The following is a 14,597-nucleotide window of genomic DNA, read 5'->3' as shown; positions in this document are numbered from 1 at the left end:
TGACATCATAGTTAATGCAGATGATTGTCATTTCCAGCTGGAAAATGCGCAAATGCAACGTTAAAGACGACTTCTCCTCGATATTCCCTTTTATTATTATTATAGAGAGAGAACAATATGCTTAATTAAGTAATTAATTAACTAATGATATTTGTGAAACAATTAATAAAAGAAACAGAAACAAAACCAATGTCTTGTCAAAGAACAAGGATCTTCTTTGTGAAGATCGTAGAAATCATTACTTTATAATGTTTGTAATGTTTGTTTATCGCATATTGTACGATTATTTTTAAAATGATTTATAACTGCAAAATAACAGGTTAGCAAAATCTCTAAAGTGATCATCAGAATTCGAATATGATCATATTCCTTTGTCAAAGACTCAAAGTCTTTACTTAAAACGGTTCAATGCAAAAGCAGGGGAGAGAGAGAGAGAGAGAGTTTGTTTACTTGTCAACCAATAGTAGAGACAAATTCGAGACACCCTCTTCTTCTTCTTCCTTTTTCTTCACTCTTCTTTTTTTCTTTAGTTTTCTTTGGATAGTAATTATGGAAGTGACTGGAATTGGTAGCTTGGTTGGTGGGGAAGAATGAATGCTGTGAAAGAGATGCAGACCCAACTCGGTCCTGGAGAGAGAAATACACACTCATCTCTCTCTCTCTCTCTCTCTCTCTCTCTCTCTCTCTCCTCCCTCATTATCATTGTTCAGACATTACAAACTACACAGAGGTTAGAGAGAGAAAGAAAGGGGAGAGAGAGAGGGCATGCACGTGGTTGAGCATCAGTTTAAGTGGAGGCAAAAAAACTGCTGAATTTCCAGACTATTATAAGCAGTTACATTAAATTTTGACTCCCACTCTCTCACCTGCTTCCTTTCCAACCAAGCCAAACCCTCCACAGCTCACACATACACACACCATTTTCCTCCATTTTCTTTTCCCTTTCACAGTTAACCCCATAACTCCCTACCTCCCATTACTTTTCTCTGTTTCTCCTCCATTGTTTCAAGCCAAAAAACTAAAATTTTGGTGCTTTGGTTCGTTCCAGAAGCCAAAACGCTTCATAAATCTTGGATCTTTGGTTGTTCCTGAATCCTGAGCATCCACTGAGACAAACCCAGAAGCCAAAATTTCATCTTTTTGTGCAAATGTGGTGGAATTCTCAGAGATTTCTGCAATTCCAGCAAAACCCAGAAGTGAAAATTTTTTATTCTTTACCATGATCGTGATGGGGCGTTTCGGATACTCGAAAGAAAGTGCAACAATGGAGGCAAAGTAGCAGTCAGATCTTATCTGCTTCAGATCCAATTACCATAATGCCAAACGGGTAGACCCCTTCTTTTACCGCACACATTTACTATATAGATTTGTAAGTAGCATGAGAAAGATTCATACTTTTCGCCTTTCTCATGCCCTTTTGTGCTTTGTTGTTGCTTTATTTTTGGCAATAATTGATGTTACTTCAGTAACTGAGAAGGAGATTTTACTTCAATTCAAAGGGAATGTAACAAATGATCCGTACAATTGTTTAGGCTCATGGGTTTTTACTGGGAATCCTTGCAAAGATTATGGTGGTGTGTTCTGTAACTCTGCTGGGTTTGTAGATAAGATAGTTTTGTTGAACACTAGCATTGGTGGAGTGTTGTCTCCGGCTTTGTCCGGGTTGAAATACCTGAGGGTTTTGACATTGTTTGGGAACAGATTTTCGGGAAGTATACCGAATGAGTATGCCGAGATTCGAACACTGTATAAGATCAATTTTAGTTCAAATGCGTTATCTGGGTCGATTCCAGAGTTTATAGGTGACTTGCCTAGCATTAGGCTTCTTGACTTGTCAAGGAATGGTTTTACTGGGGAGATTCCATCGGCTTTGTTTAAGTACTGTTACAAAACCAAGTTCGTTTCTTTGTCTCATAACGCTCTTTTGGGTTCAATGCCGGAATCATTGGCGAATTGCTCGAATCTTGAAGGGTTTGATTTCTCTTTCAACAATCTCAGCGGTGGCATACCTTCGCGAATTTGCAATATTCCCAGGTTAAATTATTTGTCACTAAGAAGCAATGCGATGTCAGGGAGCGTTGTGCAGCAGCTTTCGGCTTGCCACAGCTTGAAACTACTGGATCTCAGTAGCAATTTGTTTACTGGTTCGGCACCATTTGGGGTTCTTGGATTGAGCAATCTTACTTATTTCAATGTATCGCATAATGAGTTTAACGGGAAGGTTCCTGATATTACAACTTGTAGTGAGAGAATGGAGTCTTTTGATGCTTCATGGAATGTGTTGGACGGAGAGGTTCCTCCAAGTATTACAAACTGTAGAAGTCTCAAGGTTTTGGAGTTGGGGTACAATGGGCTGGATGGGAGCATCCCAGATGTGCTCGGGAATCTGGTTAGGCTTGTCGTGATCCAATTGTGTAATAATTCAATAAGCGGAACTATTCCAGAAAAGCTTGCAAGCATTCAGCTGCTTCAGGTCTTGGATTTGCACAATCTCAACCTTGTTGGTGAAATACCCCATGATATAAGCAATTGCATGTTTCTGCGTGAGCTGTGAGTCCAAATACATTATGAAATTTGTTTAAATTTATGTGCAATGTCTTTATATCTAAGCGAAAATATCTTATGTTTATTGTTTCTGCAGGGATGTTTCTGGTAACTCGTTGGAGGGAGAAATTCCTCAAGGTCTTTACAACATGACTAACCTTGAAATCCTTGACCTCCATAAAAACCAGCTCAATGGAAGCATCCCACCAGATGTAGGAAATCTGTCCAGCTTACAATATCTGGATCTTTCACAAAATTCACTTTTGGGGTCAATTCCTTCTTCCCTTGGAAACCTAGCAAAGTTGACTTATTTTAATCTCTCCTCCAATAAACTCTCAGGCACCATTCCTGCAGCTATTCAAGGTTACGGCTCCTATGCATTTATAAATAACCCCTTCCTCTGTGGTGCTCCATTGGACACGCCTTGCTCAGCAACTGGTAATGGTACTATCACTCCCACTTTGAGAAAACCCAAGGCTCTTCGTGTGCCTGCCATCTTTGCAATTGTTGCCGCTGCAGTGATTCTTAGTGGAGTATGTTTGGTATGCATTATGAACGTCAAAGCCCACAGAAAGAAGCAAGCCGATGTGACATTGGTTGTCGAGAGCACACCACTTGGCTCCACTGATTCAAATGTTATAATCGGGAAGCTGGTTCTCTTCAGCCAAAGTTTGCCCTCAAGGTATGAAGACTGGGAGTCCGGCACAAAAGCTTTGCTTGACAAAGAATGTATAATAGGTGGTGGATCAATTGGTACAGTCTACAGAACAAATTTTGAAGGTGGCATCTCAATTGCAGTAAAGAAGCTCGAGACTCTGGGAAGTATCAGAAATCAAGATGAATTTGAGCAAGAAATTGGACGACTGGGCAACCTTCAGCATCCCAATTTAGTAGCATTTCAAGGTTACTATTGGTCGTCGACAATGCAGTTGATGCTATCAGAATTTGTCCCGTATGGGAATTTGTATGACAATCTACACGGTCTTCATTATCCGGGACCAAGCACTAGCAGAGGCAATAGTGAACTGTATTGGTGTAGGCGATTTAAGATTGCTTTGGGAACGGCTAAGGCGCTTGCCTACCTTCACCATGACTGTAGACCTCCTATTCTCCATCTCAACATTAAATCCGCCAACATACTACTAGATGAGAAATATGAGCCAAAGTTGTCTGATTATGGGTTAGGTAAATTGCTTCCCATGTTGGATAACTACGGTTTAACCAAATTCCACAATGCTGTTGGGTATGTTGCACCAGAGCTGGCTCAGAGTCTGAGACTAAGTGAGAAATGTGATGTCTATAGCTTTGGAGTGGTTCTTTTGGAACTGGTCACAGGGAGGAAACCGGTAGAGAGTCCAACTGCAAATGAGGTGGTGGTTTTGTGTGAATATGTTAGGGGATTATTGGAGACTGGCTTTGCATCAGATTGCTTTGACAGAAGCTTAAGGGATTTTGTAGAGAATGAACTGATCCAGATGATGAAATTAGGGTTGATTTGTACATCCGAGCTCCCTTCGAAAAGACCAAGCATGGCTGAGGTTATTCAGGTTCTTGAATCCATCAGAAACGGATTGGAGGCTTAGCTTGTCAAAGTAAATCGATAAATTATGCTCTTGCCTCAGCATCGGATCAATGATGCATCTTCGCCGGAGCAGAGGTCAGAAAGATAGTTACCTGAAATGGTTGGATTAGTTGGGGAGAGTAGGAGGGTTTTTGAATATAGGAAAAATAGATACAATTCATTGTATTCATTTGGGGTTTACCAAAATCAATTGTTTTCATACATTTTTCAATCCTGCAAATAAGAACATTCATTTATTGTATGTCATTGAGGGATAAATTAATACTTAATAAGAAATGTAGTAACATTTTGTTCTGGTTTCTTGTGCACAAATGGAGAGATGAGAGAGATTTCGACCAAAAAATGGAGAGAGAGAGAGAGAGAGAGAGAGAGAGAGAGAGAGAGAGAGAGAGTTCTGCATATTGTCACTGCCAAGAGAAAATCTTCAATAAGAATTAATTGCGAGTAATTTTTCGTGGTGACCATCACACCAAAACACGGTATCTACTTATATTACAGCAGACGTATTTTTCTTTTAATACCATGTAGAAATTGATTTTCGCACCCGTTTTCTGTCCATGTGTACCTTGTTTGATGTTAACCTTTGAATTGAACAAATCACGGAGAATTGGGGACAGAAACAAACTGAATGTGTATAAGAAAAATGGTGTCTGGCAATCATTTCACTACTTTACACTAGGTGCATGAGATTTCGACTATCAAATTAGTAGCACCAACAAACGGTGTGGCCAGTTCGGTTAAAAATTTCTCCCTTTTAACCACAAGAGAAAGCAATTGTGCTTAGTTCTTGGATCAGGTGCACTGACCTAAAACAAGAGTGTCTACAGCAAGTGGTATTTCTTAAGAAAAAAAAATTCTGTGCAAGCTGAACCCGGAGAATGAATGAACAATACTTCAACAGTGTGATTTACTGGTTTCGGAAATTTTCCAAATTCGTTCCATAACAACAGGAATATCTTTTACAGTCAACGTTGTAAAACAAAACCGAAACCATCCGGGTTCAATACAATGACATGATGATCCGGGTGTTACATCTAGTTTAGCTACATTCAACAATCTATCCCAGAGCTCAAGCTCCCCTTTCTCGCTGTAAAAGCGGATTAACCCGCTCATGTCAGCCCAGCAGCTGAAACCCCCATTGCTCTTGGTGCACTCAATGCCCAATTGCTTCAAACCTGTCACAAATTTAAGGTACATTCCACGAAGCCTTTCTCTACTAGTATCAATGAACTTCCGGATGAATTTGGTGTCTGAAAGCATAGAGATGAGCAACTGTTGGGATGGGGAGGAAATGGACGAGAACCTTGTCAACTTTTTAGCAGCAGCCAGAACATCCTTGTTAAAGGAGTAGATAGCGCTGGCCCTAAAACCTGGAAGAGAAAGGTCTTTCGATAGACCATATACTATATGAACTCTGTTCTGGTCGATATCTTCCGATTCAACAATTTCTGCCATGCTTACAAACTCTTCACTACCATGCATGGATCCAGAAAATATTTCATTTGAGATTATATGTATGTTTTTCTCTCGGGCAAAGTCTAGAAGGTTGTAAAGTGATTCACGACTATATAAACTGCCAACGGGATTTGAAGGATTTGAAATTATAATCCCATGAACCTTTACACCGCGTTTCTTTGCCTGGTTGAATGCACATTCAAGGGCAGTCACACACAAGTTGAATTTGTCAGCACTACGGCATGGAACAGGTATAATCTCTCCTCCAGTTCGCCACTTTACATCTCTGTCCAAACTGCATATCATATTCAAAAAGTCAGGACTTCAGAGACAGAGAGCAGAGATACTTACCTACAGAAACTTTCTATGTTGACATTAGTTGATAGTTATTACCCAGGGTAATATGGCGCCGGAACAAGAAATGCATTTCCGCTGTCTGCTAGGCAGAAACTTAGTATCTCAATTGCAGGTGTTGCACCAGCTGTCAATACTATTTGGGAGGGGTCGAAGAAAACTGACTTCCCCATGACTTGAGACATGAATCCTGCCACAGCCTACAGGTCTGGAAAAATTAGAGAGTGCACAAAAAACTGACTGCCACTGTTCATATGAAGTATATAATGTAAAAGCACATGCATCCTAAAAATCAACCTGCATGGAGTGCTTATAACTGTTATAAGTAAACGGACTCACATTCGACCAACCGCTACTAGTTCTAGTTTTCTAGTAAGATATAGCATTTTCTAGCCAATTTGTGCAAATTATCAACTATGAAGTTCGCAAGTAATTAATTGTATTCTACAGGCAATAAATCATTCGGAGAAACATTGAAACCATGTTCAATTAGAAACTTAACACCGATTGTCTCAAGTGACTTTGCTATTTTGATATACCCAAAATTATTGAATCCCACCTGGATTCGGACAAAACTTTCGATCATTAGGTACATATTGCATAAAAAAACTCAACCATTTTGACTCATAACTTGGACATACTTTTTGAAAAGTTTTCAGACATCTCAATTGTTATTCAAACAGAAAACCAGAGCCAAATCTCAATTTTCATATATTGACCAAACTAATCATACAATCGATACAGAAAATACAAAGTTAAAATTCAAATCAGGTTCCCACGTTAACCAACCAAACTAATACATTCGAATTTTGACTTACAACAATTACATCAAAGGACACAACTTCTAATATCAATTGGCATTTACATACTTTTAATCACAATCTTGGAATATGAGTACTATGAAACTTACCACTTTTAACTCCATCAATCCATCAAGAGGCTGGTAACAAGCAATCCCACAAATTCCGAGCTCGCCGCCACCCAGAATTGCTTCCTTTGCATTCTCCAGGAACCAATCTCCAACCAAATCCAACGATAACTGCACAATCCAAAATTCAACAAGACCCAATTTTTAAATTTTAATTTTTTTAAACAAAAAAAATTGAAAATTGTAAAAAGCTAAAGACTTGAAGAAATACAAGCCAAAGCAAGCTCGACCCACCTTGTTTTCATCCAAATCCAATTGAATAACCCCATTCGGGTTACTCAACTCGTCATACGGATCTTCCGCCACCTTCCTCAACCCAACGTCGTACGGCGACTGGCCACCTTTCAGAACTGAATTGGCCCGACCTAATACGTAAACTGGCCCCCCGGCGCACCTCGGGGCGAGGAGGGTCCGGGAGACACTCCGGGGCAGAACGGGAAGTTCCACCGGCTGTCCGGCATGCTCGGACTCGGATTCCGGCGAAGGCGTAGGCAGGTTGGGGTTGGGGGGGTTGGGGTTCGAGTGGTGTTGTCTCAGATAGAGCTGGAGGAAATAAAACAAGGCGCACGGTATGACCGAGCCCAAAAGCAGACCTCCCCTGCCTTGGACGACGCCCTTGAGAGGGACTATAACTCTCATGGCGGTGTTGCCGCCGCCTCAGCCAGTGACTTTGGAGCGGTTGGTGTCTGGGACGGGGGCCCGGGTCCGGGTCATATTGGAGACATGTTGGGCGGATTGAATCGGGTGTTCGGATCGTCGGAGAGTACAAAGCTTGGAGAAGGAGGAGGAAGAGAGCAGAGGAAGCAATGGTGTGTCGTGTGTGCGGGTGACAGTGCGTGGGAAGAGTGCCGAAATATTTCAATATTGGGGTTTTTGGGGGAATTTGACGCGAGGAACAACCACCACGAGGGGTCCTGCGTCCGAACAAATTTCAAGGTTGTATTTCACACCATATATTCTGAATTTTATTTTTGATGCTGATGAATCACATCATTGTAGATTAGAGAGCTAAATTTTTTTGTAAGTCTCTTTCTTTTTTTTCTTTTTATAGCAAAAGGAATACATCAAAGAGAAAAATCCCTTACACAACCAGTGTCATTTCGGTTGAAAAGAAAAGCCATATTTGCTTCCATTGGGAGACAAGCATCCCAAATACAAAGCTCCTTTCTCTTAAGCCCAATAGAGGCTATGGCATTTGCAACAAAATTTGCTTCCCTAAAAATATGTCTCCATTTGATATCATAGAAATATGTTTCTATGAAGCGCACCACCTTGTCTTCAATGATGGATCTTAAGTTTGAAGCCACACCACAAGCACCACGGACCAAATCAATGATTAGCTTTGAGTCGCGCTCCACAACCACATAATTCAAGTTTCTCCTCCTAGCCCAGATCAACGTGATGAGTTGATATTTTACTCTATGTTTTATCCTATTCTTAGTATTTATTTATTGTTTATTTTGTGAAAGTTTGATACTTTTATTTATATTCTTAATGTAGGACATTCGACTTCCTATAGAGTAAAAAGTAGTCAAACGGATGAATTTTGGAGTGATTCCAATTAGAAGATGTTCGTGAGTCTGTTGACTTAATCGTATCAAAGTTTCATAATTTTCTACCAACCGGTTTATTTATGGCGATGAAATAAAGGAGCAGCGCATGGTGCTGTCAAACTGACGTTTTGGGATTCTTTGGGCTTTTTGGCATCCAAGATGATGTCTTTCGGGTTTGAGGCCTTTTGCAATTATGTTCAAGACATCTCAAGCTTTAATTCTAGCCATTTTGGGCCTGTTTTGGAGCCCTGAAGATCTAGAAACGTGGCTGTTTTCAGATTATGCAGATTTTGGGCAAATTTTACTAGTCAATTTAGGATTATGTTTCCTAATTTATTTTAATTTATTTGGTTTCCAAGTATTATTCTAACACCTTTTCTAGGTAGGGTTTTATTTTCTAGTAGTATAAATAAGGCTTTTTAGCCATTAGGGTTTAGAGGGGGAGAGGAGAAAACGCATGCACACTTTAGAGAGCTTTGAAGTTTATTTTCAAGGTGTTTTCTATCCTTGTTTTTAATAATATTTTGTTTATGATTGTTAGTAACTAATTTCCGTTTGCTAGGGCGAGGTCATGAGCCTTAGCAAGAATATGTAGTTTCTTTTCAATTTGCTTATGATATTATGCATGCATGTTTGAATTATTAATCACCGGTTTAAACTATCTAATTGTCTTAATGCTTAGCTAGTATTAGGATGTTTAGAAAAGTAATTTGATGCAATTTTGATTGGAGGTCGGTCCTTAAAATTGATGAAGGCTTCTTGTGATTAATATGTGCGAGTTCACTTAGGACGAATACCACGTCTTAAGGGTTGTATGGTTTTTCAAAAGGTTTCATAAAGCTTAATGAGTCATGCATGTTTAGATTTGATTGGAATACCACAGATGGGTTGCATGTTTGATATACACTTTATGTTGGGGGTCCAAGTAGGCATATATTAGGAAAATCTAACCTTCAAATTTTGCATGTGTAATTCATAAGTAATTGAAAGAACTGTATAGGATTGTTAAGGTGACAGCAAAACCCTAGGCTTTTACAATTTAATTTTCAAAAACCGTTTTCTTTTAGCTTATTTTATTTTGTCATTTTATTTAATTATTTTCTATTAAATTCGGTTTTATTATTTTAAATAAAAAATTCAACTTTTTTCAAAACTTTGTTTTAAGTAATTAATTAAGATTTGATTTGATACAAATTATTCATTTAATCCCTGTGGAGAATGACCTTGCTATAGCCATCTATACTACAATTACCTTGTATTCTTGCAAGTATTTTAAGTATTTTTATCCCTACTTTTGTAGGTGGTAAAATCCCTATCACAACACTTCCAGTAAAGCTAGAGCCTCGGCAACATTAATGGTCACAGAACCCAAGTTCATTGCCCCTGCTAGGATAGGTTTGCTCTCCCAATTTCTAACCATGAAACCCCCTACTACCCCAGAGTTTGAAACTGAGCCATCAAAATTAATTTTAACATAAGGGCACATTGGGCATTGCCACTTAAATCAAATTGTCTTTAGCAAGCTTTCTCTACATGACCTAAATTCTCCTTGAAGTAATCATTAACCATATTCATGGCGCGAGTAAAAGATCTATAATGAAATGACTTCTCATTTTTTATACTAGCATTTCTGTCATTCCAAATTTGCCAACAGATAGTTAGAGCTTTACTTAAACTACTCATTGTACTCTTATCATTGTGTGGTAAGCCACATAGCCATTGACTCACCATGAGGTTACTATCAATATTTAAAAATAAAGAATCATTTGAGTAGTTCCATACCTATTTCACATACGAGCAATGGAGGAAAAGGTGATCCTGATCTTCCTCATGGTTATTACACAAAGGACATTTGCTATCCAAGGTTGTTATAAACTTGCTAAGCCTCTTTCTAGTTTGTAATTTCTCCTTCACAAGACTCCAGGTGAACAACTTAATCTTTGGAGGAACAACTTGCTTCCAGATCTTATTCAGAAGCCTTTAACCGAGAACTTGTCATTGTTACTTGGGCCCTAAACAACAGTGTTCCTTGAGCCAGGGATAGGGAGAGGGATGTCATAGATCTGCTAACAATGTCACTATCCATTACCTGGCTTAGTGTGTTTCTATCCCACTACCCATCAACAATGAACTCAGCCACCTTTATATCCCATTGAATGTTCTGATATTTGTTTTCTGGTATGAGGTGAAATAGGGGGAAAGGAAAAACCCAGTTATGGGTCCGGAACAAGATGTCCTTGCCATCACCGACTACCCACCTCATACCCTTGGAGATGACCCAGAATGCCTTTCTAGTTGAATGGTTTTGCTTAGCTTTAGTTTCCATAAAGGAATCAATTCTAAGATATTTCCTTCTAACTATATTTGCCCACCAGTTATCTTTATCAAACAGAACTTTCCATCCCAACTTAGCAAGACAAGCCCTGTTAAAATGTTCAATGTTCCTGATGCCTAAACCTCTAGCCTGTAATTTGTACTATTCATCCATCCACCGGCTGCCGACAATGAGTGAGAGGGAATAGTTCCGGTTGTGAAGAAAAGTCCTATAAGTATCTACCTTCGCCTTCCACAGCAAAGGCACACCCTCTCAGCACTTCTTCATCTCCGAGAATGTATTTCCAACTCACCCTCTCAAGTCACTCTGTATTTTTCATCCCCTGGGATACCCCTGCAAACAACCCATCCAGAGCAAAAGTATTTCATATCATGAAGGTTGAAAGCAAGAGTATCTCATATCATGCTTTCTCCCTGTCTTTTTCCTTGTCTTTGTTTTTCGACAAGGAGAAAGAGAGCAATCAGCCAGCATTTGGTATCAATCTTCCGATCTGGAGCCAACTGCCTGGAACCCCTTCCTGATTGCTTACCTAGCCTTGCTCTCGAGTACTCATCTTCATCATTTTGTGCTTTCTCTTCGTCTACCACATCTGCCTGGGGGACAGTAAGGGAAGTGAAAATGATACCTCGAAGCATGTGGAGACAATTCAGCTAGGGACAAGGAGAAAGAAAGCAAGAGGTGGGCACTTGGAAAGATTGAAGAAAGAAATAGACCAACACCTCTCCCTCGTGCCTGCCCGTCGTGCAGAAGAAACAAGCAGAGAAGAATGCAGCTTGCACAATCATCCCAGCGGAAGGAGTCTGAGATAAAGAACTAGAGAAGCTGCCACATCTGCTTGGAGAACAAATAAGGAACTGCAACATCACCAAAGAGCAAAGCTTCGCCATACAATATCATCAAATCATCACTTGCAAGTAAAAAGCTAAGTGTCACCCCGTTCAAGAGGAAAGCTGTGGAAAGTCAACAAGCACGACCAATGATCACTTATTAGTTCTATTCATTGTCTTTTATCGTGATTTTCAATTTTTCGTTTGCATTTTTTTTACATTTTCTTGCGTTACTTAACTGAATTATTTCTTTTCTTTGCAGGAACTTTTGGTTCTTTCCACCCTTGAAGTTGATTGCAGAATTTTAGCTTGGGGGTCATCGCTTGATTTTACTGCAAACTAGGGAAGTTTTCAGTCCAATTGCTTTATTTTGTTTCTTATTATTTATTTATTTTATTTTTATTTGCATTATAGTGTTTTCTGACATTGGGGACAATGTCCAGTTTAAGTTTGGGGGTAAAGAGTATAAAAAATGACCAAATTGAAATTTTTTGTACCTTCAACTACGAACGAGTTTCATTTGTTTCCGTGTTGTTGCTTTTTGTTTTCTTAATTAGTTTTGTTTTCTTTAAAAGAAAAAAAAAATTTAAAAAAAAATAAAAATAAAAAATAAAAAATTTCGGAAAATTTAAAAATCCAAAAATATTGTCTTGTTTCCCTTATTGTTTTGAATTAGATTTTTGTTAGTTTCCCGACCCAATGATATAATTGGATCAAATTTGAACCATGATCATCAAGAACTTAGTTAACATGTGTTTTGTGAAATTCCTAATTCTCTTGTTAGTTTTGTACATGTTTGACCATCTTTGAAAAACCAAATGCACATAGCCTTGTTAATGTGAAACTAAAGCATGACTTAAAGCTTCATATGTGAATTTAGTGACCATATACATCCTATGTGAGTTTTTGAGACGATTGAAAGTGTGTGCATTTTTCATACACTCCTATTCTTTCATGTGTGATGAACTTATGTGAGATACATCTCTAGAACTTGCGTAACGATCTTTCGAAATGTTTGTCATTGATTGCATGAACTTGGAAATGATAGAGGCATTAGGTTTACCACTATGGCCCAAATAACCATGTTTCCCAAAGAAAAATGATATCATTAGATTGCCAATTTGAGCCGTGTATGTTGAGCCTTTTATTTCTTATCACCAGATATGTCTACCCTTATGCCTGAAACATTTTTCCTTACCCTTTCCAAGCAAGCTAGTGAGCAATGTGAGAATGTCTTATGAGAAATGTTTGTGAAGTACTTTGAAGGTGTTTGGCAAAAGAATAAGTGTGGGGGTATTTCATGTTTGATTTAAAAAAAAAAAAAAAAAAAGAGAAAAGAAAAAGAAAGATTGTATACAAAGAAAATAAAAAGTTTTTCAAGTTTCAGTTAAGGGTGTGGTTGGAGGTGCTAGAAGAATCGCTGGAAAGATTGAGTTCTTATAAATCTAAACAAAAGAATTGCTTGCAATGTAGCTTGGAACTTGTGTTTACCTATTCTTTCATTTCAATAACTCTCTCCCTAAACCTCATTACATCCAATAAAAGTCCTCTTGATTTAAGTTTTGCAATTATGACTGTGGAGAAGTGATATTTATGCAAGCTTATGGTAGAAATTTCACATTTGATTCTTTGAGCGAAATACATTAAAACTAAACACATGTGTGATTGAGTGCATATCCCGTGAGAAGGTCGCTAGTTTGCATATGATGATTTTAAAAATAAAAACTTGAAATTGCATTAGCATGGCTATCTCACGATGATTTAAAGATTACTGCTAATATTTGAATAAGGAAGATGAACTTGGATTAGTTCCTAGATGCTAGCTATGGTTCTTGATGATTTGTTTTCTTGAATGAAATTCTATGAGGGTCACATAGAGGGAAGCTAATGTTTTTCTTGTTACTTCTTGTTCTTGTTTTCTTTGTTTTGCTCGAGGACGAGCAAAAGTTAAGTGTGGGGGTATTTGATCGGATCATATTTATATATATTTTTACTTCGAATTCACTCGTCTTTTCTTAGTTAGTTCCTTATATTTTTGAGCTATTTACGTTATTTTTGTGTTTATAGGATTTGTTATGCAAAGAAAATAAAAATGGCACAAATGAGTTTTAAATAATAAATTCGTCGAAAATTGCTTCAGTCATTCTCATTCTGTCATTCTCCCACTTCTTCCTTTTGAACTCTGGGATAGGGCTTCTTGTATACTACACAAGTACCTCGATTTTGTTGTATTCTAAGAATATCATTTGTAAGAAAAGAATAGTATCAATTACTGGACATCAATCTATTGTGATCTACTTAGTGGTCGGTGAATCTTAGCACCTATATGAGTATTCTACACAAATAACATAATGTCAAATTTTCTAGAAACTCCTTGACGTGTAGTTAAGTACATGTCACTTGGCAACATACAAGGATAATTACTTCATAATGTGTATCTGTATGAACAATTTGATATTTTTAATTGGTGGCTTCTGATTTGCATAATTTTCTAAAGATGGTTCATTGACCTCTTTTATTCAGAAACCGCTTCATGATGTGGTTGGCTTTAGAAAAGATGTAGATGGAATCACTATTGATGTAGCTCTCCAGTGTTCAGTTGCACTCAGAAGGGCAGTAGGACACAGTGGGATCAAGCAAAAGCTTTTGATTATTTTCCTAGCTGGTGTAAGAAAAGAAACAAAAATAAATAAGCCTTTGCAGCTAGTGGAAAACGAGTGGATACCAGCTAGAAGAATAAGTGCAGCGTGGTAGGTGAGGTGGAACAAAAGAATAAAAAAGGGTGACAGCGTGGAGAGGCAGCAATGGGGGAGATATATAATAGCAGCTCCTTGGCAGCTTGCCGGGAGGGGGGAACGAAGAAAAGAAATAAGCAGCACTTGCTGCTGTGCAAGAGAGAAAACCGAGAGGAGGCATTAGCCTCGAGGACAGAGAGCAAAAATCTGCCTCTTGGCAGCAAGGTCAGAGACCACGGGGCAGCAACTCGGAGGAATAAAACAGCACCGAGTGGAGGGCTGTT

General features: G+C 38.6%; 2 protein-coding genes across 2 annotated transcripts; one reads left to right on the top strand and one right to left on the bottom strand.

The window, feature by feature from the left end:
• Positions 1-393: 393 nt before the first annotated feature.
• Positions 394-4,420, top strand: LOC103425628 (probable LRR receptor-like serine/threonine-protein kinase At1g12460). Its single transcript, XM_008363717.4, has 2 exons — positions 394-2,550; positions 2,642-4,420. Exons 1-2 carry the CDS (start codon positions 1,379-1,381, stop codon positions 4,125-4,127), a joined length of 2,658 nt encoding a protein of 885 aa, XP_008361939.3. The 5' UTR covers positions 394-1,378; the 3' UTR covers positions 4,128-4,420.
• A 585-nt stretch (positions 4,421-5,005) lies between these two features.
• On the bottom strand, positions 5,006-7,896 carry LOC103425618 (probable aminotransferase ACS10). Its single transcript, XM_070823474.1, has 4 exons — positions 7,098-7,896; positions 6,846-6,974; positions 5,975-6,135; positions 5,006-5,876 (listed from the first exon to the last, which is right to left on the bottom strand). The coding sequence occupies exons 1-4, from the start codon at positions 7,500-7,502 to the stop codon at positions 5,021-5,023; spliced, it is 1,551 nt and encodes a 516-aa protein (XP_070679575.1). The 5' UTR covers positions 7,503-7,896; the 3' UTR covers positions 5,006-5,020.
• Positions 7,897-14,597: the final 6,701 nt, after the last annotated feature.

The sequence above is a fragment of the Malus domestica genome, chromosome 06 (assembly GCF_042453785.1).
Source record: "Malus domestica chromosome 06, GDT2T_hap1".
Lineage (NCBI taxonomy): Eukaryota > Viridiplantae > Streptophyta > Magnoliopsida > Rosales > Rosaceae > Malus > Malus domestica.
The sequence above is the reverse complement of the archived record's forward strand: the minus strand, read 5'-3'. Positions and strand labels throughout refer to the sequence as shown.